General features: G+C 50.9%; 1 protein-coding gene across 5 annotated transcripts in view; it reads right to left on the reverse strand.

Moving 5' to 3' along the window:
• RASGRF1 (Ras protein specific guanine nucleotide releasing factor 1) overlaps positions 1-24708 on the reverse strand; it is a 102298-nt gene that overhangs the window by 62514 nt on the left and 15076 nt on the right. For all 5 annotated transcript variants that reach the window (XR_009732074.1, XM_061394555.1, XM_061394554.1 and 2 more), the window contains exons 2-5: positions 15424-15530; positions 9794-9941; positions 4923-5015; positions 2173-2426 (exon numbers count right to left, since the gene is read on the reverse strand). Coding sequence is in view for 4 of the 5 variants with exons in the window: in XM_061394555.1 (XP_061250539.1) it covers positions 2173-2426; positions 4923-5015; positions 9794-9941; positions 15424-15530 (602 nt within the window). In the remaining variant the exon portion in view is untranslated. The remainder of the gene's footprint in view (positions 1-2172; positions 2427-4922; positions 5016-9793; positions 9942-15423; positions 15531-24708) is intronic.

The raw sequence follows: 24708 nt of genomic DNA on the forward strand, positions 1-24708 counted from the left end.
TCAATAGCGCAGAAGTGGGTGGGGGCAGTGCGTGCCAAGACCTGGGTTGTGATGAGCACGCGTTGGGGAAAAGGAGGATGGGGTAAGTGAAGATCCAGCCCATCATTTAATAGGGCAGCAGGGGCAAGCAGAGGCCTTGATGTAAAATGGAACTGAATTAAAGTCACAGCCCACTGGAACCCTGAGAATGTCCCATCCATCACCTCTCTGAGCTCTGATGCCAGCCTGATGGGGCATCTCCCAGGATCGGAAATCACTCGGGCCAAGTGCTCAGAGAGCCTGGCATGAAGCCGGCCCTGCAAAGTTTAACGTGGTGAGGGCAGTCCAGAACATTCAGTCATGCACAGAAGCTGTGCAGTGCTGCTATTTTTTAATGAAAAAATCAATTAAGCTGGTCTCTGCTCACAAAAAGCAAAGTGGTTAGGACAGTGACGTTTATACTGTCCTATGCACACAGTGGGTCATGTGCTGAGGTATGAACGATAAGAAGGCAGTCATGTTCAGGACTTCCCAACTGGTCCAGTGGTTAAGACTCTGCGCTCCCAAATCAGGGGCCTGGGTTCTATCCCTGGTCGGGGAACTAGAGCCCACATGCTGCAGCTAGGAGCATGAATGTCACAAGGAAGATCCCACATACTGCAACTAAGACCTGGCACAGCCAATTAAATACATTAAAATAAAGCAATTTTGTAAGGCCCAGTGATTCAGTTTCTACAAGGTTTTCTGAGGCTAGAAGCCGCTCCCCTCCTTCTGCTCCCACCTCTACCGTGTCCCTGTACCCTGACATCTCCTCCACATCCATGAGGTCAGCCTGGTCCTTCTCCCAGCCACCTTCAGCATCTCAGCTCAACCTCTCAAAATCAGACCTGCGTCCCCTGGCTCCCCCATCTCCTCCCAGGTGATACATAAGCCCTTAAACTTGCTACAGCACCCTGGCAGGTAAAGGGGCAGAGCAGGGCCCAGGGGAGGTGACCCTGGGTCCCAAACATCTCTGCATAATACCTGGATGAGGCAGCTGGAACTAGTGAAGTGACTGAACGATGACTATGCTAAAGGAAGTGCAGCTGAACGAATAACCTGGAGCACATATGATTTACGTTAATTCCTAGGTGAGAATTGTTTGTAAATAGCGCTCTGTTGATGTTTTTATGTTTGTTGCTTTTACCTAGTTTACTCCATTTTATTGGCTACCACAAAGCTCCTTTAAACCACTTCCTAAGACTGCCCTTTTCAAAAGAGGTGGACAGCAGAAGGGCAACCCTCAGCTCAGCCTTTTGAGGCACTTCCAATCCCACACAAACACCCAGGGTCACCATTTGGGAAAAGTGACCACTTTCATATGGCATGTGCGTAACGCGGTACAGAGCTGAACTCTAACGAGACTGAGATTTCTAAAAATTTAGACCTGTTTCTTGATCATTATGACGGTGCTATTAAGGTAGAGGAAAGGAACATGCTTGGTTTTTTGTAGCTTGATTTGTAACTTGTAAACATTTAGTTCAACTCCTGTCCCACGTGGTGCCAGTGGTAATGAACCTGCCTCTCAATACAGGAAACATTTAATCCAGGGTTTCTCAACCTTGGCTTGATTATTTTTATTGATTGATTTTTTTCTGGTGCATAGGATCTTAGCTCCCTGACCGGGGATCAAATCTGCACCCCTTGCAGTGGGAGCTCAGTGTCTTAACCACTGGACCACCAGGGTATTGGCACGATTATTTCTGGTGGAATAATTCTTTGCTGGGGCAGGGGTGGGGGGGGACTGCTCTGTGCACTGTAGGATGTTGAGCATCATCTCTGACCTCTACCCACTAGATGCTACTTGCAAACTCTCCCCCGAACCCTCTCACCAAGTTCTGACAATCAAAAACGTCTCCCGACATTGCCCCAGCTGAACCCCTGAGTTTAGACATCTACTCTGTGGGCCTCTATCCATATCCTGCCCATAAGGGTCAGAACACTGGCTTCTAGGCCAGGGGCCTCAGGAGGGCTCCTTCCTCTCTGGGCTCAGTTTCCTCCTCAGCACTTGGTGGGAACTAGAGGAGGGCTTGCGCTCAAGTTCAGTGCTGGCCAGGCTCCCTCCTCCCGCCTTGGTCAAGCACTTCGAGGAAGTGGTGGTGGTGGTGGTGGTGGTGGTGGGGTGCAGGCAGGGACCGAGGTTCAGGTGCTCACCTGTTCAGGAAGATGCTGCTGACGTCGTCGTGCGTGATGGGGGGCTTCTTGGAGCTGGCGGCCATCCGCAGTGGGCGCAGGAAGTTGTTCACCAGGATGTGCAGCTGCTGCACGTACTCGGCCTCGGCCTCCAGCATGCTGAACACCACCTGGTTCCTCTTGCGCATGCTGTCTGCGTGCGGTGACCGGATGTAGTCCTGGATGATGGTCTTCCACTTGCGCCGGCATAGCCAGCCCCGCAGGAAGCTCTGCACCTGGGCGCCGAGACCGGGGGAGAGCCGCCCATCAGCCTCTGCTGCCCGGGTCCTTCCAGGACCAAGGCTCTATCGTCCCCTGTGCTTAGGGAAAGAGCTCAGGCAAAGGTAGGCCTGGTGCCCCTGCCTGCGTGGTGCTGGGCGCGACCTCGAGGCCCTCCGAGTCCACTCTCCATCTGTGCCCTGAGGCTAAGGAGATGATGGCCAGACTCAAAGTGTGTGGTTCCCGGACAGGCAGCTTCAGCATCTCCTGAGATTCTGTTAGAAATGCCAACCCCAGGCCCCATCCCAGACCTCTGTGTTCAAACCAGGTCCCCCAGGTTTCTCTGGTAGCATCACCAGACGGAGGGAAAATGTGGCTCCAAGTCCCCACCATGGGAGGGGACTCGAGAAGAGAGAGCTGCCAGGCTGTGCCAGGTGGAGCTCACACTTCTCATCTAATGACTGGCCTGAGAGCCCTGAAGTTTCAATTTAAGCTTGTCTGGACAGAGGGCGATTATCACATTGAACTGAATATGGCAGATGAGTTCATCTTATGCTTGGACCTCATCAGCAGGCGCCAGAGGCTCTCCTCTGCCTCCACGGGGAGAAATGAACACGGTGACTTGAGTCGGGCTACTTGGCTTGGCCTCGTTTTGGCGAGAACTTGGGAAGGGCCTTGATTCCCAGACTCAGAGGACTGTGTGAAGATCTGCATGCTTCCAATCAAGGCTCCTCACCATTCCTGCTGCTGAGTTGTGGGCAAGCTCAGGGGCTGCACGGGGAGGGCCCAGGGCCCCAGGAACAAAGGTGCTGCGTGGTGCTGGGTCGGAGCGGGGATTCTGGGGATCCAGGGGCTGCCTGTTGAGGTGCTCATCAAAATACTATCAGCTGAAAAGGGCACTGGCCATTTGGCCTTCCGAGTGCAGACCTGTGGCCAGGGCCGTCTGCCCTGGGGAGGAGCGGCTTGACTTCGTCACAACAGCTCTCTCTGAAGATAAGAAGCCTCTCTGGATAAAGGGTGAGGGGCTTGCTCAGAGGCCCCAGAAGGGTGACAATAAAAGGAGGACAGTGCATTTCAGCTGGATTTAACAAAATGTTCCCACCAGAATGGCTATCAAAATGGGCCGGGAAGTCCAGTGGGGCCATGGAAGACAAGGCAGACAGCACATCCCTGTGTGGGTAGGGCTTGGCTCAGACCCCTGGTGGCACTAGTGGCAAGTCCCAATGTCCACGGGGTACCAGGGGGTCCTATGGATCATAGGTGGGCAGGCAGCTGGCCTAGGGCCAGCAGACACTGTGGGCAGGAGGCAGGCCCGGGGCTGCGAGACCTCCTGCTTTTCCAAGAGATGGTGTGTCCCAGTGACCGAAGATGTGGGCTCTGGAGCTCAGCGGCCAGGGTTGAAATGTTGCTTTGCCAATACCTGGCTGTGTGACCTAAGCAAGTCACTTTGCCCTTATGGGCTTCTGTACCCTCATCTGTGAAATGCAGACAATAATCAAACTCCAGAGGGCTCTCAGTTCGGAAGAGATTAATCTGCATACATCTCCTAGAATAGTGTCTGGCACATAGAAAGTGCGTAAGGGATGTTAGCTCTTTCTATTTCTGAGTAACCAGAAATACAGACTTTTTTTTTTTTTTAATGTGAAATGTTTAGCGTTTATAGCACCGGCAACACATTAAAAAGGGGGAAAAAAACACCGTATGGGCTAAAAACCCCAAACACGCTGGGAGGCTGAACTTGGCCTGTGGGAAGCCAGTTTGCAGCTTCTGGTCTGTATGGTGCTGGGGTACTTTTATGCTCTTGACAAGGAGGGTTTTCTGGTTTCACTTGTTTTTCTTAGGGTGAGTCAGGCTCCCCTGCTTCAAGTCTGGCCAGCTGCAAACACAGACCATGTTCTTCCCCTGCACAGGGTGGCCCATGATGCTGGTCGGTATCCCCGCCACTGGGCAGCTTTCTGGTACCTCCTGAGATGTCCACCCCTTCTGGACTCCAAAAGAGTAAAACCAGCTGGACCAACCCTGGTGCGTCACAGAGGTCGGTTCCCATGCTAACCTCTGCTGGGGACCGAAGGGTACAGTTGGGAAAGGCAGTGTTTGCAGGACAGTGGCTGGGGTGAGGCGGGGCGGTCAGGCACGCAAGGTTTGGAGGATGGAAGAGTGGCCTGGGGTCTTGCTGAATCTGCCCAGGGTCGTGAGGAAAGCTCTCAGCTACGAGTCTCACAGCCTGGGTTCCTGCCCTGGCTCAATCCACTCTTTCACCTTTTGGGGCCTGGGTTTTCCTATCTATCAAATGGGCTGAACCACCCTACCTCACAGAAACAGCCGGAAGAAATGGCTCGAGAAGGTGCCGGTAGGAGATGAGGGCTATTGGTTCTGCCTTTAGAGTGGAAGTGGAAGGCCACACTGGGAGCAGGGGGGCAGCAGGTGGACGCTGTGGACACGGGGCTGTGCGGGGGTGGGGCTCTCTAAAGAGGACCGGGGCAGCTTCGCCAGCCCTGAGGGACGGTACAGACCTTCTTGATTTTTTTGATGTCACTGTCTTCGTCGTTGGGGGTGACAGTCTGGGTGGACTGGATGCGCTCATTGTCCTTGAGCAGAGATGCAATCTGCAACAGAGACATGGGTCAGCTGCTGGGGGTGGGGGGCGGGCTGTGGCAGCGGGCAGAAGTCCCACCCCTCCAGGCACCACCAGGCGCAGCGTGATGGGCAAGTGCCCTCCCACGCACTCCGTGAGGCCAGGGGTACTGCAGCTCCTGTCCGCCCGAGGTCACAAGCCGGACATCTGTGAATAAGCACTGGACCTGGTGCCCATCCACCCGGGTCCAGGGCAGCTGGGATCTGACTCTGAGTGACCCTGGGCGGGGCACCCTCAGGGCTGCAGGCAATCCCTTTGTAATCTGGGAGCTTTGGTCCAAATCTGTGATCATCTTCCTTGCTTCCTAAACCTTCAGTCTCTTTATCTTCAAATTTCTATTGTGGTAAAATAGACATAACATAAAATTTACTGTTTTAACCAGTTTTAAGTGCACAGCTCAGTAGCATCAAGTTCATTCGCACTGCTGTGCAACCATCTGCACCATCTGTCTCCAGAACTTTCTCATCCTCCCCAACTCTGTCCCCATTTAAACACTACCTCCCCAGCCCCTGGCACCCACCATTCTACTTTCTGTGAATCTGGTCTCTAGGTACCTTGCCTAAGTGGAATCGGACAGTATTTGTCTACCTGTGTCTGCCTTCTTTCACCAGCATAAGTTTCACCTGTGTCATACCAGGTGTCAGACTTCCCTTCCTTTGTAAGGTTGAGTAATATCCACTGTATTGTTGTTTTGTTGGTCAGTAGGGTCTAACTCTTAGCAACTCCATGGACTGTAGTCTGCCAGGCTCCTCTGTCCATGGGATTTTCTGGGGAAGAATACTGGAGTGGGTTGCCATTTCCTTCTCCAGGGGATCTTTCTGACCCAGGGATCAAACTGTTCTCAAGCACTGGCAGGCGGATTCTTTACTGCTGAGCCACCAGGGAAGACATCCATTGTATATACAAACCCTATTTTGCGATCCATTCACCCATCAATGGACACTTGGGTAGTCCCTTTGTTTTTTCAAACAAAACTGTCCTGGAACCCCAGCAGGACTTCAGCTGGAAGTGCTGCTGGCTTGGCTGTCCCCTCCCGGGACAACCCTGAAGGACTTCTCTGACTTGGAGCTCTCTTTGGAACACAGCCTGGGAACTGCTGGCCTAGAAAAATGGAACAGCCCTTTAAATGAGCGTTGGAGCTGATCTAAGAATCTATATTTGCCAGATTTGGGATCAGACAGGTCTGCCCAGCTGCAAGAATAAAGCCAACACAGTATCACCCAGAAGAGGCGCCTTAAGCCACACTGTGGCCGGGGGCCTCAGGCAATCTCAGGTGGACAGGCCAGTGGTGCAGCCTCCCTGGTGGGGCTCCATCACGCCACCCCAGAGTCCGCAAGTTTCTGCTGGGGATCCCTCACCAGGGCTCCCAGGGCTTCGAACTTTCTCGTGAAAATGCTGACATGCATGCATACTAAGTCACTTCAGTCGTGTCTGACTCTTTGCAACTCTATGGACTGTAGCCTGCCAAGCTCCCCTGTCAATGGGATTCTCCAGGCAAGAATACTGGAGTGGGTTGCCATTTCCCTCTCCAGGGAATCTTCCCGACCCAGGGATTGAACACGTGTCTCTTGGTCTCCTGCAGTGGCAAGCGGATTCTTTACCACTAGTGCCACCTGGGAAGCCCGAAAATGCTGATACTGCCTGTGTATTCCATCACGACTATGGTATCTATGGGGGAAGGACCATACCGTTTCATTCATTCATGGGTTCCGGGTGCCTAGTGTGGGGCTGGTGCCTGACAGATATTCATTGGCTACAGAAATAAGTTAATTAGAGAAGGGTTAGAACCACAGCAGTGACAAAAACCTCAACCACAGGAAAACGCCACAGTCACTGAGCCCCACACAGCCCAGGGGACTCCACAAACACCACCACAAAGCCTCCGCTCCTCTTCAGCGCACGTGGCTCTGTCCCCTCAAGGCCACTTGCTGAACTGCAGAATGAATGGGCTCTCACAATTGAGCGAATTGAGCACTCTGAAAGCAAAATGGAACAGTTACCCGCTCTCCACTCGCGGGTTGCTAAAATTACCCCAGCCTATGCTTGAAGAGCGGCTGAAAATATCTAACTGAGACATATTCAGCGCCGACACAGGCTTTTCTTCTTTCTCCCCCACCCCCCACCTTTTATTTCGATTCTCTGGGAACATCTGCACAGTGAAATAAAGGCTGGTTCTTTGATCTGTATTTTAAAGGGCTGAGGAATACATGCGAACACACACACGCACAGGCAGGCTCTTAGAGAGCTGAGAGATGCAGGAATGCCCAGTCAATGCCCACATTTGACCTGATTATTATCACCTTCTGCTTTCTTTGCTACTTTTGAGCTTTGCACGTGGAACCACTTTTTTTTTTTCTTTAGCATGGTGGGTTGTGTGTGTGCATGTGCTGTGTGTGTGTGTCCGTCCTGTATTTAAACCTGGCACTTGTCTCAGAAAGAGGCATTCCAGGACATCCACTCAGCAGGGACCAGGGCAAAAAATAGATGCAATTAGGTCAGGCACTATGCTGCATGCACAGTAGCACTGGCAGCCTTGGAGCCTCTGTTCAAGGATCATCAGGTCTGGGGTGGGGGGCAAAGCTCTAGTGAGGGAGTTCCAAGCCTGGGACCCCGCACAAGTCCTGGGCTATGGCCCATCTCTGCCTGGAGCAAGGGTCAGGTGAGCCCACGGAGGCAGCCTTTCTCCGACCCTGGCCGGTCTCTTCTGGAGATGGCTCTGCTTTGGACCTCGGTTTGCTTGCTAGATGTCCAGGGTCTGCTCAGTTGACCCTTGTCAATGAAGGCCACGCAGGGTGGGGACTTTGGCTCGCGCCCAAGTCACTGGCTAGAGTCTAGCTTCGGCTGCCTGACCAGGCTCAAAGCCAGGTGTCTCTGCTGGACCCTGTCCACTCGCCACCAGTGGTCTGGCTTCCTTGATCCATCAGAGGAAAACCCCGCTTGCCACCCCAATTTTGAGACAGGGTGCATCGGTTTCTGCCCCACCCTGCTCCCTCTCAAGAGGCAGTGTCTTTAGTCCAGAATGCATTTGGTCAGAGCAGTCATTCACGGTGGAATTAACCCAGGTGTTTTCCTCTTTGTTAACTGCCAAGGTTTTACTAAGACCTTTGTAATTCTTGTTTTTCAGATAGCTACCACACAGCTCAGTTCTTCCTCCCGTTTTTTTCCCTTAAGTTTTTTGATCTTGTCTAGCGACATGTGGGATACAGTTCCCTGTGCGTTTGTGCCTAGTCACTCAGTCTTGTCCAACTCTATGGGACCCTATGGACTGTAGCCTACAAAGGTCCATACAGTCAAAGCTATGATTTTTTCCAGTAGTCATGTATGGATGTGAGAGCTGGACAATAAAAAAGGCTGAGTGCTGCAGAATTGATGCCCCTGCATTTTGGGGGAATCCCCTGATGGCTCAGATGGTAATGAATCTGCCCACAACGTGGGAGACCGGGGTTCTATCCCTGGGTCAGGAGGCTACCCTGGAGAAGGGAATGGCAACCCACTCCAGTATTCTTGCCCAGAGAATCCCATGGACAGAGGAGCCTGGTGGGCTACAGTCCATGGGGGTCACAAACAGTCAGACATGACTGAGCAATTAACACACATTGTGACCTCCTGGTGAGATGAGGCCGTGAGAGGCGATCAGATCATCATGTGGAGGTGTGAACAGCTGGCGAGGGGTATCTGTGGGCTGAGAGTCAGCATCTCTCAGGTAAATGAGAATTTCTGGGATGCTGTTAAAGTGCAGGTTCTGACTCGGGATATCTGGGTGAGACCCCAGGTTCTGCATTTCTGATGGGCCATATCACACTTTGAGAAGTGAAGGTCTAGAAGACTTAACCTAGCAAGACTAGAAGACTAGTTCTAGAAGTTTTGGAAGACTTAATCAGCCTCCAGATGGCCATGGCAGGCAGAAGGAAGGGATCGTCTTGGAGCTGAGCCTGAGCCCACACTCTGAGGACTTACCAGCCATGCTCTGGCCCCACACCTGCCCCTTAGTCCATGTGGTTGTCAGAAGATTAACCAGGAGCTTGCCAATCAGTGACCTCACTTGATCTTCACAGCCTTGTCAGCTAGCGATAAAAAGCCTATTCTTCAGAAAGAAGGTTGAGCGCCAAAGAATTGATGCTTTCGAACTGTGGTGCTGTAGAAGACTCTTGAGAGTCTCTCGGGCAGCAAGGAGATCAAACCAGTCAATCCTAAAGGAAATCAACCCTGAATATCCATTGGAAGGACTGATGCTGAAGCTGAAACTCCAATACTTTGGCAACCTGATGTAAAGAGCTGACTCATTAGAAAAGACCCTGATGCTGGGAAAGATTGAAGGCAGGAGGAGAAGTGGACGACAGAGGATGAGATGGTTGGATGGTAACATCAACTCAAAGGACGTGAGTTTGAGCAAACTCTGGGAGATAGTGAAGGACAGGGAAGACTGGTATACTGCAGTCCATGGGGTTGCAAAGAGTTGAGCACGACTTAGCGACTAAACAACAACATAGACAGAGGTGCAGAGGGACTGGGGGACTTGCTTCAGGTTGCAGCTGTTAAGAGGCAGGGGTGGGCTTTGAACCCAGATCTGACCACCCGACCTTTCCACTGGGCCAGCATCACTGATTTTAAGTTTGGGGCTGGCATAGCTGTGGCTGGGAGAGGGTCCCTCCTGCCTACCCTGTGCCTCCCTGAACCTGGGGAGCCCGGGTGTGAGGTTGGAGGCTGGGATCCCTGGCCAGACTCCTCTGCTCCCGGGGTTGCGGTCACCTCTGCCTTCAGTCGCTCGATCTCCACCTCCCCGTCCTCGATCTGCTGCCGCAGCTGCTTGGCCACCGTCTTCTCGGTCTCCACGATCTGCAGCAGGTGCAGGTATTTTTGCATCAGCGCCTCGTGCTCCGTGGCCAGGGTCCGGTAGCTGTGGACAGAGGGAGAGGGCAAGTAGGATGCTGCACCCACAGGAGCCGGCTGCCTCTCTGGGGTCACCAATGACCTCCCACTTAAATTGAGAGGACACTGTTCAGTCTGGAATCTACTGACATGACCTTCCAGGTTCCCTGGATGCAACTGGTAAGTGGTGTGACAGCTTAGAGACAGTGGCTTTTGTTTCAAACTCAGAAGCCACTTCACACAAGTTCTTTAAGTCCCTAAGAACTTATGGGGGAGACCCTCTTGGCAAAATGGGGCAATAATTGCCTCCCTACAAGCCCCCAGGATGGAGATGAGGATCCCAGGAGGCTGAGGGCGGGGAAACAGCTTTGCTCTAGGAGAGGGGCTATGTGACAGAGGTGGTGGGCAGTGGAGACCGGTCCCTTGATGGTGTCAGAGAAGGAGGCTCTGCCCAGTGGTGCTCTGAAAGGGCGGGGAGGGGTGGCGGGAAGAGCTGGCAGCTCTCCTCAGGGCGGTGGCAGGGGCAGAGGGTGGGCAGAGGAACTGATGCCCGTGCCTGGAGGAAAACACCTGATTCTCAAATCAAAGCTCCATGCTTGTTCCCCCATCCCCTTCTAGAGGTAAACGACAAGCTACAAGAGAGAACTCTTTGGTTAAAATAAGGCTTTGGTACATCTCTTATAATGAATTTAAACTAGAATATCAGGTGTTAATGTTTTCCCAACTTCCCAAGAGGCTTAATTATCTTGACTTGCAAAGGAAATGCAGTCGAGAACAGGAAGGACTCCGTTTTCACACCGCTGGTCTCTCCTCCTTGCTCCACCAGTGTGAAAATTCAGAGCCTTCATCAGTTTGTTCTTAGCGGTGCTTCAAAACTGGGATCTGGAGTCTTATTGGCAGGATGGTTCGGTCTGTTTGTGCCTCCCTTTCTTCCCTTCCCCTGTCTTCGCTGCCTGCCTCCCTTGCCTCCTCCTCCCCCAGTTTTTGGTTTTAAAAAGACGTTTTATTGGAGTATAACTGCTTTACCGTGTTGTGTTAGTTTCTGCTGTACAGCAAAGTGCTTCGTCGATATGTATACATATATCCCCTCTTTTTTGGAGTTCCTTCCCTTTTAGGTCACCGCAGAGCACTGAGTCGAGTTCCCTGTGCTGTCCAGCAGGTTCTCGTTAGTCATCTGTTTTATATGTAGTAGTGTATACCTGTCTATCCCAATTGCCCAATTCCTCCCCCTGCTCCTGCCCCTTTGGTGTCCATAAGTTTGTTCTCTATATCTGTGACTCTATTTCTGCTTTTCAAATAAGTTCATCTGTACCATTTTTCCAGATTCCACATACAAGTGATGTTATATGAAATTTGTTTTTCTCTTTCTGACTTGCTTGACTCTGTATGACACACTCTAGGTCCATCTGCACCTCTGTGCAGCACCGTCTTTATAGACTCACAGATTCTCAGAGCTGGGAGGAAACTCAGGAATCACGAAAGGCCAACTGTCTAATTTTATAAACAAAGAAACTGAGGCCCAGAGAGGGGAAGTGACTTGCCCCCTTGAATGACAGTCAGTCACTGAGCGTCGAAGCTGGAGCTGGAATCGCACCACAGTTCCTGAAGAGTCAGGTCTGCGCCCTCCACGTGGCCGTCCGGTTTCCATCTAGTTCTCCTTACTGAGCTCCAGACCACAAGCCACACTTGGTGTTACATTTTATACATTGCTGTACAGACACATAGCCCAGAGGCATCCCATAATCTAGACTACTATGCATACAGTGGCAGAGTGCATTGTGTCTGTACCTGTTCCTATACCATGTGCTTATTTTTGTACATACCTTGTTTCTACTATGTTGTGTCAAAGTGAAAGTGTTAGGCGCTCAGTGGTCTCCGACTTTTTTGTGGTCTCATGGACTGTAGCCCGCCAGGCCACCATGGAAGCCCTAGGGGCAGCCAACCTGGTCCACAAATTAAAGATGCCTCTGAAAACGCATCTAGACCTGCACGCTCGGAGCCAGACTGGACCCTGCTGGCTTCTCTCAGCCCTTCAGTCTGTGCTATGGTTGTCCATCTGCATAGCATCTGACTTGAAGAGCTTCTGGGTGGCCATGGCTTCTGGGTTGGCAGCAGCCAGGGACAGCTCACTGTCTCTCTGCAGGTATCTCATGGGCCAAAATGACCACATCTCTTAGACAACCTAACTGTAGCCTCAGCAGCTAGTTTTTGTCTTCCCCTTAAATGTCCTGGCCCAGAGCAAAAAAGCCTGTGTCCGAGTCCAGTGTGGCCTTGGCAAGAGTTGAGGAGTAAGAATTGGTTTGGGACTTCTGGTCCCTTCTTTTTCTTCTTCCAACCTCTCTTCCCATTCTCTTTGAAAATAAAACTTTCCCTCAGAAAAGGATCAGACATGTTCCTCTGTGAATGTGTTACTCACTCAGTCATGTCCGACCCTTTGCAACGTCATGGACTCTAGCCTGCCAGGCTCCTCTGTCAATGGGATTCTCCAGGCAAGAATACTGGACTGGGTTGCCATTTCTTTCTCCAAGGGATCTTCCTGACCCAGGGATCTAACTCATGCCTCCTGTACTGGCAGCCAGATTCTTTACCAGTGAGTCACCTGGGACACCCACTCTTTGGCATAGCTGACCTTAAGATAGGGAGATTCTCTAGGTGGGCCTTACCTAATCACATGAGGCTTTATTTTACTTATTCATCTAATTTATACAATTTTATTTGGCTGCACTGGGTCTTAGTTGCAGCCCCGAGGCTTGTCAGATCTTAGCTCCCCGACCAGGAATCAAACCCACATCCCTTGCATTGGAAGGCAGTGTCTTAACCACTGGACTACTGGAGAAGGCCCCACATGAACTTCTTAAAATGGAGAGCTTTCTCTGGCTGGTCACAGAAGGAGTGGTCAGAAATTTGGGGCTGGAGAACGATTTGGTGAATCACTGTTGGCTCAAGGATGGAAGGGACCACATGGCACGGAATGCCAGACTGCTGTGCTACAGGATGGAGCTGAGAGCCTTCCCTGACCACCAGCCAGCAGGGATGCGCTCCTATAAGAAACTGACTCTTGCCAACAATAGGAGTGAGCTTGGAAGCAGAGACATCTCCAGAACTTCGAGGTCAGAAGTTTGACTCCTTGATTTCAGCCCATGACCTCTGTGCAGAGATCACAGCCAAGTCTCAGTCCAGACTTCTGACCACAGAACTGAGAGAAATGGGTTTGGTTTTGAGCTACTAAGTTTGTGATCATTTGTTCTGCAGCTGTAGAGAACTAAAACACGCTAATAGACATAATTTGTTTTACAAATTTGAGGGGAATTTGGGAATGGGAAGCACAGACCGTAAATGTACAGTTTGATTGAGGTGGATAAATGCATATGCCCTGATTGAGATAAAGAAAATCCCCAACACCCCAGAATTCCCCTGTGCCCCTCCTCATCAATCCACACCCCAGAAGTAGCTACTTTTGGATTTCTGTCACCACAGTTTAGTTCTGCCTGTGTTATTAGAATTTCAGATAGCAGGATTCAGACAGCATGTACTGTCTTATGTCTGGCTCTTTTACTCCGCATCCTGGCTATCTGTTTTGTTACACATATTTGCAGTGGGTTCCTTTTTATTGTTGAGCGGTATTCTATCGCAAGGATGTATCAAGGTTCTTTCCTACATCTGCCTGTTGATAGACACCTCAGCTATTTCTAGTTTGGGGGCTATTGTGCATAAAGCTGCTAAGGAAATTTGCATGCAAGACTTTCTGTGGATGTTTTTTATTTCTCTCGAGATAAATACTAGGAAGTGGAACTGCCGGGTCACAGAGTAGGTTAATGTTTCACTTTTAAAGGAACTGCCTAATGATTTTTCAAAGTGGTTGAACCACTTTATGGTCCCACCAGCATCGTGTGATTTATAGTTATTCCACCCCCTCTCCAACATTTGCTACTGTCAGTCTTTTTTTAAAAAATTTCTTTGCCTGCGTCAGCTCTTAGTTGTGGCAAGAGGAATCTTTGTTGGGTCATTCGGGGTCTTTCACTGTGGCACAGACTCTCTAGTTTGGCTTGCAGGCTTAGTTGCCCCTCTGTGTGTGAGATCTTAAGTTCCCCAACTGGGGATTGAACCCATGTCCCCTGCATTTCAAGGTAGATTCTTAACCACCGAACCACCAGGGAAGTCCCCTTTATGTATACTTCCAATACTTATCTGGGCTTCCCTGGTGGCTCAGCTGGTAAAGAATCCGCCTGCAATGTGGGAGACCTGGGTTCGTTCCCTGGGTTGGGAAGATCCCCTGGAGAAGGAAACAGCTACCCACTGTAGTATTCTGGCCTGGAGAATTCCATGGGGTTGCAAAGAGTCGGACACGACTTTTTGAAAGTAAAAGTGAGTGACTTTCACTTTCACCACTTATCCATCTTTCATTTATTATTCATTTATCCACTTATCCATCATTTACCACCCACACATACACTCAATATCCAACTTCTGTCCATCCATCCTTGCATTCTTGCACTCGACATTTGCTGAACTCTTGTCTATATAAGGCCTTTGGTACCTGCTCCCAAGAGCTTACATTTTGTAGACAAGTAGACACAGAAACACACCGTTATCCTCTCAGCCAGAAAGGTCTGCTGCTTGGAGGGGTGAGTCTGGGTGTCCAACCTCCCTGAGAGTACTCGGCCCTGCTGGGGATTGTTAGCTCTGGGGCCACACCCTAGCCCCCAAGCCCATCATTTCCCTCAAACCTAGAAATGCTCCATTCAGTTTGAAGCCCCCGTTTTCTCTGTTGCATACACTCTCCTTCTGCTCTTCTACCCACCTGGCCCAGTGAGTCCCTCCAGAGAGGGGCACACATGGATGGGAAGGAGGGAAAGAGCCGGTTAAGAATCTGCACATCCAAGCACAGAGAATTTCAGTCTATAGAGAAGACCAAGGCCCAGAGAAAAGACAGGACCAGCACATCCCTGCAGCATCCGGTTTAGAACTCAGGTGGTCTTAGCTTTTGGTGACCATAAAACCTTGTGCTTAGTCACTCAGTTGTGTCTGACTCTCTGTGACCCCATGGTCTATAGCCCACCGGGCTTCTCTGTCCATGGAATTCTCCAGGCAAGAATACTGGAGTGGGTAGCCATTCCTTTCTCCAGGGGATCTTCCCAAACCAGGGATCGAACCCAGGTCTCCAGCACTGTGGGTGGCTTCTTTACCATCTGAGCCACCTGGGAAGTCCTGTAATAAAACCCTATAATCCAATCAAATTGGACTCAGTTCTCCTGGGATGATAAAAGAAGCTCATCTGATTGGAGGCAGGAGGGCACCCTGCTGTTCCTCGGGGGGGCTTGGCTCCTTGTGCATCCCGGAGAGGCACATCAGAGCCCCGGGTCTCTAAGAGTGGACCCATCAAGACACCCTTCTTACAGCTTCATGTCCCCTCCATGTGCTCCCTCTCCATGTCTTCCCCTCCCGGGGTTTGAGTTTGCCCAGGACGGGGCCCAGTCTTCTGCCTGGACCTTGGGGTGGCCGAGGCGTACCTGGCATGAGCGATGGCCGCCACCCACTCGTCGCAGTCCTTGGCGTCCTCTGTCCTCAGCTCCAAGGCTTTCTGGTTCTCGTGGCTGAAGTTAACCGTGAAATAGTGCTGCCCAAAGAAAAAGAAGACAGCCCCGATTACCAGGGTGATGGGCAGGGAACCAGCAGCATCTCCTGTCATCCATCTGGCTGCTTTGCAAAACACTCTGCTGCCACATCTGCTAGGCACGCACTCATTATCTATGATCATCTGAATGCCATTCTATTTAGCAGTTTCAAACTCTGATTAAGGCAGGCTTTGTACAATGTAACAGAGCCTATGCTTAGGTTATTGTAAGAAGGAAGCAAAACCCACAAAGCCCTCTTTGCCAACAGACTGCACAAAAGCCAGTTTTAAGCCATCAGGTATGCTGGGAGAAAGGCAGAGGAAACACACCAAGAGAGCATCCCCTCTGGCAACTGGGTACCCACTCAGTGCAGCATTCATTTCATTCACTCCACAAAAACATTCTGTGTATTCTACTATGTCCTGGCCTTACAGCAAGAAACAGACAGACCCTAGCAAGCTCACCAGAAGCCAGCTCTATGTTGGGAGCTGGTGGCTGACTTAGAGTTGGGTCACACGGGGGGCCTGCTCTCCAAGCTGCCAGGGCAGCAAGGACGCCAACAATAGACACACAAGTGTAATATCATTCTATGAACGAATACCTGTAAAGCTGTTAGAACACCGGAAATCTAGTAAGCCCACATGTTCGATATCATTAATGCAGTGCAATGATCATTACCTTCATGGAGGTAAGAAAAAAGGGTCCAGGGAAAGTCACCCGCTGATTCAGCCCAGGAAAAGCAGGAGGCCTTCCCAGAGGACGAAGTGTTTGTCCAGGCTTTACTTCAGTCGATGGAAGAACAGAAGGGAGCATGGACATCTAGAGTGCATGGCATGTTCCAGGGGTGGGAATAAGGTATGCCAGAGCTGAGGCTGGGTGGGAGGAGGGGCCTGCATGGTGGAACTGAGCGGAAGGACACTCCCAGGTCTCTGGCTTGAGCACCTTAGGAGGGTGGGATGCCAGAGACTGGAGGAGGCATCGGCAGGATAAAGGGCAGGTGTCAGGGAGTCAAGGGTGGTAGTGGACATGCAGCCTGTGTGTGCCTGGAGGACCGTGTCTTTCTGGCTGCAGACAGGAGTCTAGGGTGCCAGCTTCAGGGTGGAGAGGAAAGCTGGGAGCAGACTCGGTCAGAGAGAAGGTGCACAAGCAACAAATTGGGACCCCACCTGTGGAGGCCACCTGGGTCTGGCCCTGGAGGAGAGAGGCTGCGAGGTGCAGTAGGGGTCCCCCCAAACCTGCCTGTTCAGAAGTTGCCCCACAAGCCACGATGTGGTCTTGCGTCAAGGAGTGCTGGCCCGTCCCTCCCTCCCCTGCAGCCCGGGCAGCAGGGAGCACCAGCACAAGGGCATAAACTTATTTTTTTTGCTTCCGCTGACATTACTGTCTTTCTGTTCATTGTCATTCTTGGTGGCAGCCAGGGGTGTGTGTGTGTGCATGTGTGTGTGCGCTGCACAGTCAATGTCTCTCACTTGTTTCCTAGGAAACAGATCTGGCTGTAGAATGAAATGTCAGCTGCAGCCACACATAACTGAATTGGGAAGGCTCCGGTGGGCACTCCCCACTCCCTGGAGAAGGGAGCAGTGACACATGCAGCTGCAGGCGACAAGCCAGCACGTTGCCCATATCCCCAGGGGTGGAGAGCTCACACACGCCTGACTTAACTTCACTCTGTATAATAGGCTCCAGGTTCAGAGATCTGGCTATACGATGAAATGCCAACGGAGGGGGTGGAAGGGGCTGGGGAAGGGGCCTCTGGGAACCTTGTGATCTTGTGTATTCCCAAATGCACCAAGTGGAACAGGTCTTGTGATCTGTTGACCACAGATGAATGTGAGGTGCAGAAAAGTCAGGCCACTTGCCCAAGGTCCCATAGCTGGAAACGAAAGGAGCCAGAATAACACCTTCCCCGGGTACCTACTGTCCACACAGATCTTGGGCTTGATGCTGGGGTGAAGGATGAAAAAGGCAAGGTCCCTACCTGAAGGCACTTTTGGCCAGGGGAGGCTCAGGGTCCTAACTCAGAAACAAGGCCCTCCCAGCTCCACACGGGCTCAGCAGGGCTGCCGGGTCCCCAGAGAATCCCCAGGGGAACTCAGCATGGTCAGAGCTGGCTGGACTCATCCGTGGCCCTGGCCAATTCCCAGGGCAGGCATAGTTTCCTTCCCCACGGAGTCGTGGGGGGGCCCAGAGCTGCTTGCCCTGGGGAGGAGACAGCTGGGCTTGGTGGAGGCCTCTGAGTCTGGCTACTCAGAGCTGCAGCAGGTGGTGGGCTTGGCTGAGGCCCCTCCCTCCCAGCAGAAGCTTCTCTTTAGTTGTGGTACATGTACACAAGGGAATATCACTCAGCCATAAAAAGGAACACACATGAGTCAGTTCTACTGAGGTGAATGAACCTAGAGTCTGTTATACAGAGTGAAGACAGAAAGTGGAAAACAAATATCGTATGTTAATGCATATATATGGGATCTAGAAAGATGGTGCTGATGAACCTCTGCAGGTCAGCAGTGGAGACGCACACCTGGAGAACAGACTGTGGACATGAGGAGGGAAAGGAGAGGGTGGGAAAGTTTGAGAGAGTAGCACTGAAACATATGCATCACCGTATGTAGAATAGATGGTGGGAATTTGTTGTATGACGCAGGAAGCTCAAAACCGGTGCTCTGTGACAAGCTAGAGGGCTGGGATGGGGTGGGAGGTGGGAGGCGGGGTGCAAGAGAGAGGGGACGTGTGTATACCTATGGCTGATTCATGTTGATGTACGGCAGAAACCAACACAATATTGTAAAGCAATTATCCTCCACATAATAATAAATCATTTTAAAAAGAACTTTCTTTCTAAGCAGTCTTGCTTCATGGATGAGCAGATAGCTACCTGCCACCTCACCTCAGCTGGACAGCTGACCATGAGGAAGGAAGCCAGGAAGGCTGCCTCCCTTTCCCTCCCCAGCCCCAGCTTGAGTCTGGCCTTCAGAAACATCTGGCTTTGTTTTCCTTTTTTTTTTTTTTTTAACATCTAAAATTTTATTTATTATTGGAATATGGTTGCTTTACAATGTTGTTAGTTTCTGTTGTACAACAAAATGAGTCGGCTATATGTACACATATACCCCCTCCCTCTTGGACCTCCCTCTCACCCCGCCCCATCCCACCCCTCTAGGTCATCACAGAGCACAGAGCTGAGCTCCCTGTGCTATGCAGTGGCTTCCCACTAGCTGCCTGTTTTACACATGTGGTGTATACATGTCAGGGCTACTCTCTCAAATCATCCCAACCTGTCCGTCCCCTCCTGTGTCCATAAGCCCATTCTCTGCCTCTGGCTCTCTATTTCTGCCCTGCAAATAGCTTCACTAGTACCATTTTTCTAGATTCCGCATATATGCGTTAAGATATGATATTTATTTTTCTCTTCCTGACTTACTCCACTCCATAGGACAGTCTCTAGGAGAGTCCTCTGGCTTTTGACAGCTGCTGATACTCAATTCTCAGTCCCTCAGACCAGAGACAGGGCTCCCAGAGGCCCCTTCCCCAGCCCCTTGCACCCCCTCTACCACAAGCTGCCAGTTCACCCTTCTGTTCGTCCTAATACTGTGTGGCCTGGCATCTGTCCCCATTGCTGCTGTTCTAGTTCAGGTCCTGGGACCATTCTCCCACAAGCATCCTGCATCTCTCTTCCTTAGAGATAGCACCTAAACCCTGAATAACCGACTGGCTAGAAATACAGGTGAAGTGGCCCACTGGCTGGAGGGACGTGCATACGGCCATAACAGCAGCCAAGACCCACTGCATCTCCTAGGAAGCTGGCTACGGATGGCACGGTGAGCTCTGGAGAACTTGCAGAGTACCTTCAGGGCAGAAACCAAAGGGCCTGCAGTGCTGGCAGCTGGGGGTGGTGGTGGCGCTTGGCCGTAGATAAAGGGGAAATCGGAGGCCCTGGGCATCAGGCCAGTTCTCAGCACACATTATCACCTCAACCCCAGGTGTGAAATGGATCACCTCCACTTAACTGAGGAAGTGGAGGCAAGCACCGTGGTTTGCCCAAGGTCACCAGCCAGGAGATAGCTCAGCTGAGCCAGGACTGGGGGCTGCCCCAGGCTGGAATGTAAGTGCTTCAGATGACTGGAGCATTCCCTCTGTGCTTGTAAACCTCCCCACTGACAGCTGGCCCGTACAACCACATTGCCTGACTGACTAGTAGAAAGTGTTCACTAAGGGAAAGTAAAACTTCCACCTGGCAATTCTGAGTCATCACCCCACCTGACTTCAGGCAGCCAAATAAATGAGACTTTGCTGAACTTTGGACTTGGGAGATGAGGGAAGAGGGACTACACACAGAAATGGAGACAAAGGACAAGGGAAAGCTGGAGGGAAGCACAGAGAGGGAGACAGAAGGAAAAGCACACAGGGACACAGAGACTGAGAGGAAGTGCAATTCATTGTGAAAGAACAAAACCCACACAGGGAGAGAATGGGTGAGCCAGGGGCTCCAGGAAGATGCTAAGAAAGAAGGATGTTTTAGATGCTTTGTTGTGTCCAGCTCTTTGTAAGCCCATGGACTGTAGTTTACTGTAGCCCACCAGGCTCCTCTGTTCATGGGATTCTCCAGGCAAGAATACTGAAGTGGGTTGCCATTCCCTTCTCCAGGGGGTTCTTCCCAATCCAGTGATCGAACCTAGGTCTCCTCCATTGTAGGCAGATTCTTTATCATCTGAGCAACCAGAGAAGGCCAGATACTAAAAAATTTATCTATTTGACTGTGCCAAATCTTCCTTATGGCACACAGTATCTTTTTTTTTTTTTTTCCAGCTGTGGCATGTGGGATCTAGTTCCCTGAATGAGGGATGGAACTCAGGCCCCTTGCATTGAGAGCGTGGAGTCTTAACCATTGGACCACCAAGGGAGTTCCCAGAATAGGTGACTTCTTGGCCTGTATGGGTTGCTGTGGACTTGGGAGCAAAAGTGTGATGACTGTCCAGCCCTGAGCCACTTCAGCAGCTCAGGGCAACATCAAAGGAACAACTGCCCATCTTGTGGGTAGATGCACTGCCGCATAGCAAGAAACTGGCTGGTCCCTCCCCAAAGGATGCTCAGGACTGACCTCCCATCCTCTGCTGGTTGCCATCACCCGACCCCAGCCCCATCCCTGGATGTCAACGCTTGGGCTGGGCTGCCCATGGGTGTGCACGAGAGACAGGATGCCTGGTTGAGAGCGGCTGGCCTGGTATAGCTGAGCCTGAAGCTCTGCCCTGATGATGGCCCTCAGGACCCAGGGTGAGGCTGTTTCCCATCACTGCATCCTCAATGGGGAGTGGGGCTGCCTCTGGCTTGGCTGCTCTGAGGAGCTTACCTCTTGGTTCTTGGAGTAGGAAAAATACCATCTCCCCTTCTCTCTGGTTCTTTGATCTTGCTCTTTTTCTTTCAGCTGCACTATGGCTCAGCGATAAAGAACCTGCTTGGCAATGCCAGAGATGCAGGAGATTCTGCTTCAATCCCTGGGTCGGGAAAATCCCCTAGAGGAGGAAATGGCAACCCACTCTAGTATTCTTGTCTGGGAAATCCCATGGACAGAGGAGCCTAGGGGGCTACAGTCCATGAGGTCACAAGAGTTAGACATGACTTAGCAACTAAACCATCATGAAACATGTAGGATCTTAATTCCCTAACCAGGGATGGAACCCGTGCCCTCTACATTGGAGGGCAAAGTCTTACCCACTGGACCACCAAGGAAGTCACCTAATCTTGTTATTTCCATTGTTCTCTGTCTCTTGTCTCCTTTTGAACCTCCGCACCTCTCTGTCCCTTTCTCCCTGTGTCTCTCTTGCTGCCTCTCTCCTATCTACCTGTCCAAGTTCCTCCGCCCCTTCTCCCAGTCTCTGTCCACATGGCAAGTGAGATCACTTGGCCACAGCTTCATCACCAGCCACAGAAACCAGCCCACATATAGAGCCCCTTTCTTCCCTGAGTTGCTCAGGCTCCTCTTGCTCAGGCTGGTGACTGGCTGCTTCCAGGGTTAGGGGCTCCTCTTTCTTTCTCTACCCTGCCCGGGAAGCCCAGACACAAGTCCTCAGGCCCTGACACACTCTCCCCTCCCTAAACTCCTTTCTGCTTGGTTTGGGTGTATGGGGACAGACTTTCTTGATGCCAGAGAATTATGATCTGCGACAGGGGCCTGGGCTTAGGCAGGAATGGGGGACCCACTGGCCTGCTTTGGTTCCAGATCCTGGGGTCTAGGCCTTGTTTGGGCCAGCCAAACTCCCTGGAGCTCTGTAACCACCATAGAGAACCAGAGAGTGCTCTACCGCCAGTGACCGCCTGAGGATCTCACAGGCTTGTAGTCCAGAAGGCAGATGGGGTGTCTCTGGGCATTCTGGGTAAACACTATCAATATCCATCTTTTCTAGGGATGACCAGCAACCCTGGTTCTGCTTAGCCTCCCTCTCGCCTCCTGCCTATCCCAACTGGCTGGGAGGGCTTCCGCACCTCCACAGGATGTAGAACATGGGGAAACCACTGACAGGTGCGATGACCAAACATCCCAGTTGACCTGGGACTATAGATCACAACAAACTGTGGAAAATTCTTCAAGAGATGGGAATACCAGACCACCTTACCAGGCTCCTGAGAACTCTGTATGCAGGTCAAGAAGCAACAGTTAGAACCGGACAGGGAACAACAGACTGGTTCCAAATTGGGAAGAGTACATCAAGGCTGTATATTGTCACCCTGCTTATTTAACTTATATGCAGAGTACATCATGAGAAACGCTGGGCTGGAAGACGCACAAGCTGGAATCAAGATTGCCGGGAGAAACAGCAATAACCTCAGATATGCAGATTACACCATCCTTCTGGCTGAAAGTGAAGAGGAACTAAAAAGGCTCTTGATGAAGGTGAAAGTGGAGAGTGAAGAAATTGGCTTAAAACTCAACATTAAAAAAACTAAGATCATGGCATCCAGTCCCATCATTTCACAGCAAATACAGGGGCAAACAGTGGAAATAGTGACAGACTTTACTTTCTTGGGTTCCAAAATCACTGCAGATGGTAACTGCAGCCATGAAATTAAAAGACACTTGCTCTTTGAAAGAAAAGCTATGACCAACCTAGACAGCATATTAAAAAGCAGAGATATTACTTTGCCAACAAAGGTCCGTCTAGTCAAAGCTAAGGTTTTTCCAGTGGTCATGTATGGATGTGAGAGTTGGACTATAAAGAAAGCTGAGCACTGAAGAATTGATGCTTTTGAACTGTGGTGTTGGAGAAGACTCTTGAGAATCCCTTGGACTGTAAGGAGATCAAACCAGTCCACCCTAAAGGAGATTAGTCCTGACTATTCATTGGAAAGACTGATGCTAAAGCTGAAACTCCAATACTTTGACCACCTGATGAGAAGAACTGACTCATTGGAAAAGACTCTGATGCTGGGAAAGATTGAAAGCAGGAGGAGAAGGGGACAACAGAGGATGAGTTGGTTGGATGGCATCACCGACTCAATGGATATGAATTTGAGCAAGCTCTGGGAGTTGCTGATGGACAGGGAAGTCTGGCATGCTGCAATCCATGGGGTCACAGAGAGTTCGACATGACTGAGTGACTGAACTGAACTGAGGCGCTTCTGCAAGCAGCGGACTCTGGAGCTAAAACCAAGACAGTCTTGAGCACACCAGGACCCCTGGTCATCCTACAAAAGGTGGAGCAGGTGGAAGTCTCAACAGTGGGGTCCATGCTTGACTGTGCGGCTCAGAACCAGGGACTCTGGGCAGCCTCTGCCTCTCCCCCTGGTAAGTGGAAAGTGAAAGCGTTAGTTGCTCAGTCGTGTCCAACTCTGTGACCCCAGGGACCATAGGCCTGCCAGGTTCCTTTACCTATGGGATTCTCCAGGCAAGAATACTGGAGTGGGTTGCTGTTCCCTTATCCAGGGAATCTTCCTGACCCAGGGATTGAACCTGGGTCTCCTGCATTGCAGGCGGATTCTTTACCATCTGAACCAGCTGGGAAGCTTCCTGGCAAGTGGGCATGACACTGACACCTGCTTTGGTCAACTATGCATGAGTGGTCTCAATCATGCAAAATCAAGGTCTCTCCACCTTTAACTCTCTACCTGAGTGATTTCTCATTTGTGAATTCAGCCTATATCTTTTGTCCACACTGTAAACCCAGACACTGTCCATCTCATGGTAGTAATCAGTGACAAACATGGAAGCCCGCGATGCCTAGTGCTTTCTGCCAGGCACGGGCACTTCTCACACTCAGGTCTTAACGGATCTCTTTCCTGCTCCCTCTGGACTGTCAGGTGCGCTAGCCCTTGCTGCTGCTGCTGCTAAGTCACTTCAGTCGTGTCTGCCCCTAAGCTTCTCCATCAAAGCCATTATCCTCTTGTAATGACTTTTTATTGTCTTTCCTATCACAGTAAATCCCCTACATACAAACTAGTCCTGTTCCAAGAGCACGATCGTAAGTTCAATTTGTTCATGAGTCCAACAAAATTACTCTAAGTACCCAACTAACATGATCGGCTACATGGTACTGTACTGTAATAGGTGTAGAATACTTTTCTCACAAGCAATACATAAAAAGCAAACACAAAAATTAAAGAAAACAGTTTTAGTCTTAACAATGCAGTACCTTGGAAAGCACAGTAGTACCAGCTACATCACCGCTGCTTTTACGCTTGCTTCTGGACATCCTGGGCTTGCAGAAAAGACACTGCGCTATTGTACTCTACATAGTACTGGACAGTAAAGTGCACACAAGCACAACCGTTTGGAGAGGATGCGCGCACGTGACAAGGTACGCCAGACACATGAACTAACTCATTGACTGGACATGCAAACACACGTTTACATCTTTGAAAGTTCACAACTTGATGGTTGGTATGTAGGGGACTTGCTGTACAGCACAGAGTCCCGATCTGGGCCTCCCAATAGAGATACCTGAGAACCTAAGCCGACACGGATGCTCGAGCCCTGTTTTTAGGCACGTTAAACCAGAACGTGGGAGCAGGGAACAGGAAAGGCATAGGTTTCAGGCACTGATATTTATCAAAGCTCTCCTGTTGGTCCCAGTGTTCACCCAGTGCTGCGAACCCCTAAGAGGGAGCAGTGTCTGCAGAAGAAGCACCTCTTTCCCCTACTCATCCCCCCACATTCTCCTGGAGCCCCCCGTCCTGGAGCAGCCATAGAGG

This window comes from Bos javanicus, chromosome 21, assembly GCF_032452875.1.
Source record: "Bos javanicus breed banteng chromosome 21, ARS-OSU_banteng_1.0, whole genome shotgun sequence".
Lineage (NCBI taxonomy): Eukaryota > Metazoa > Chordata > Mammalia > Artiodactyla > Bovidae > Bos > Bos javanicus.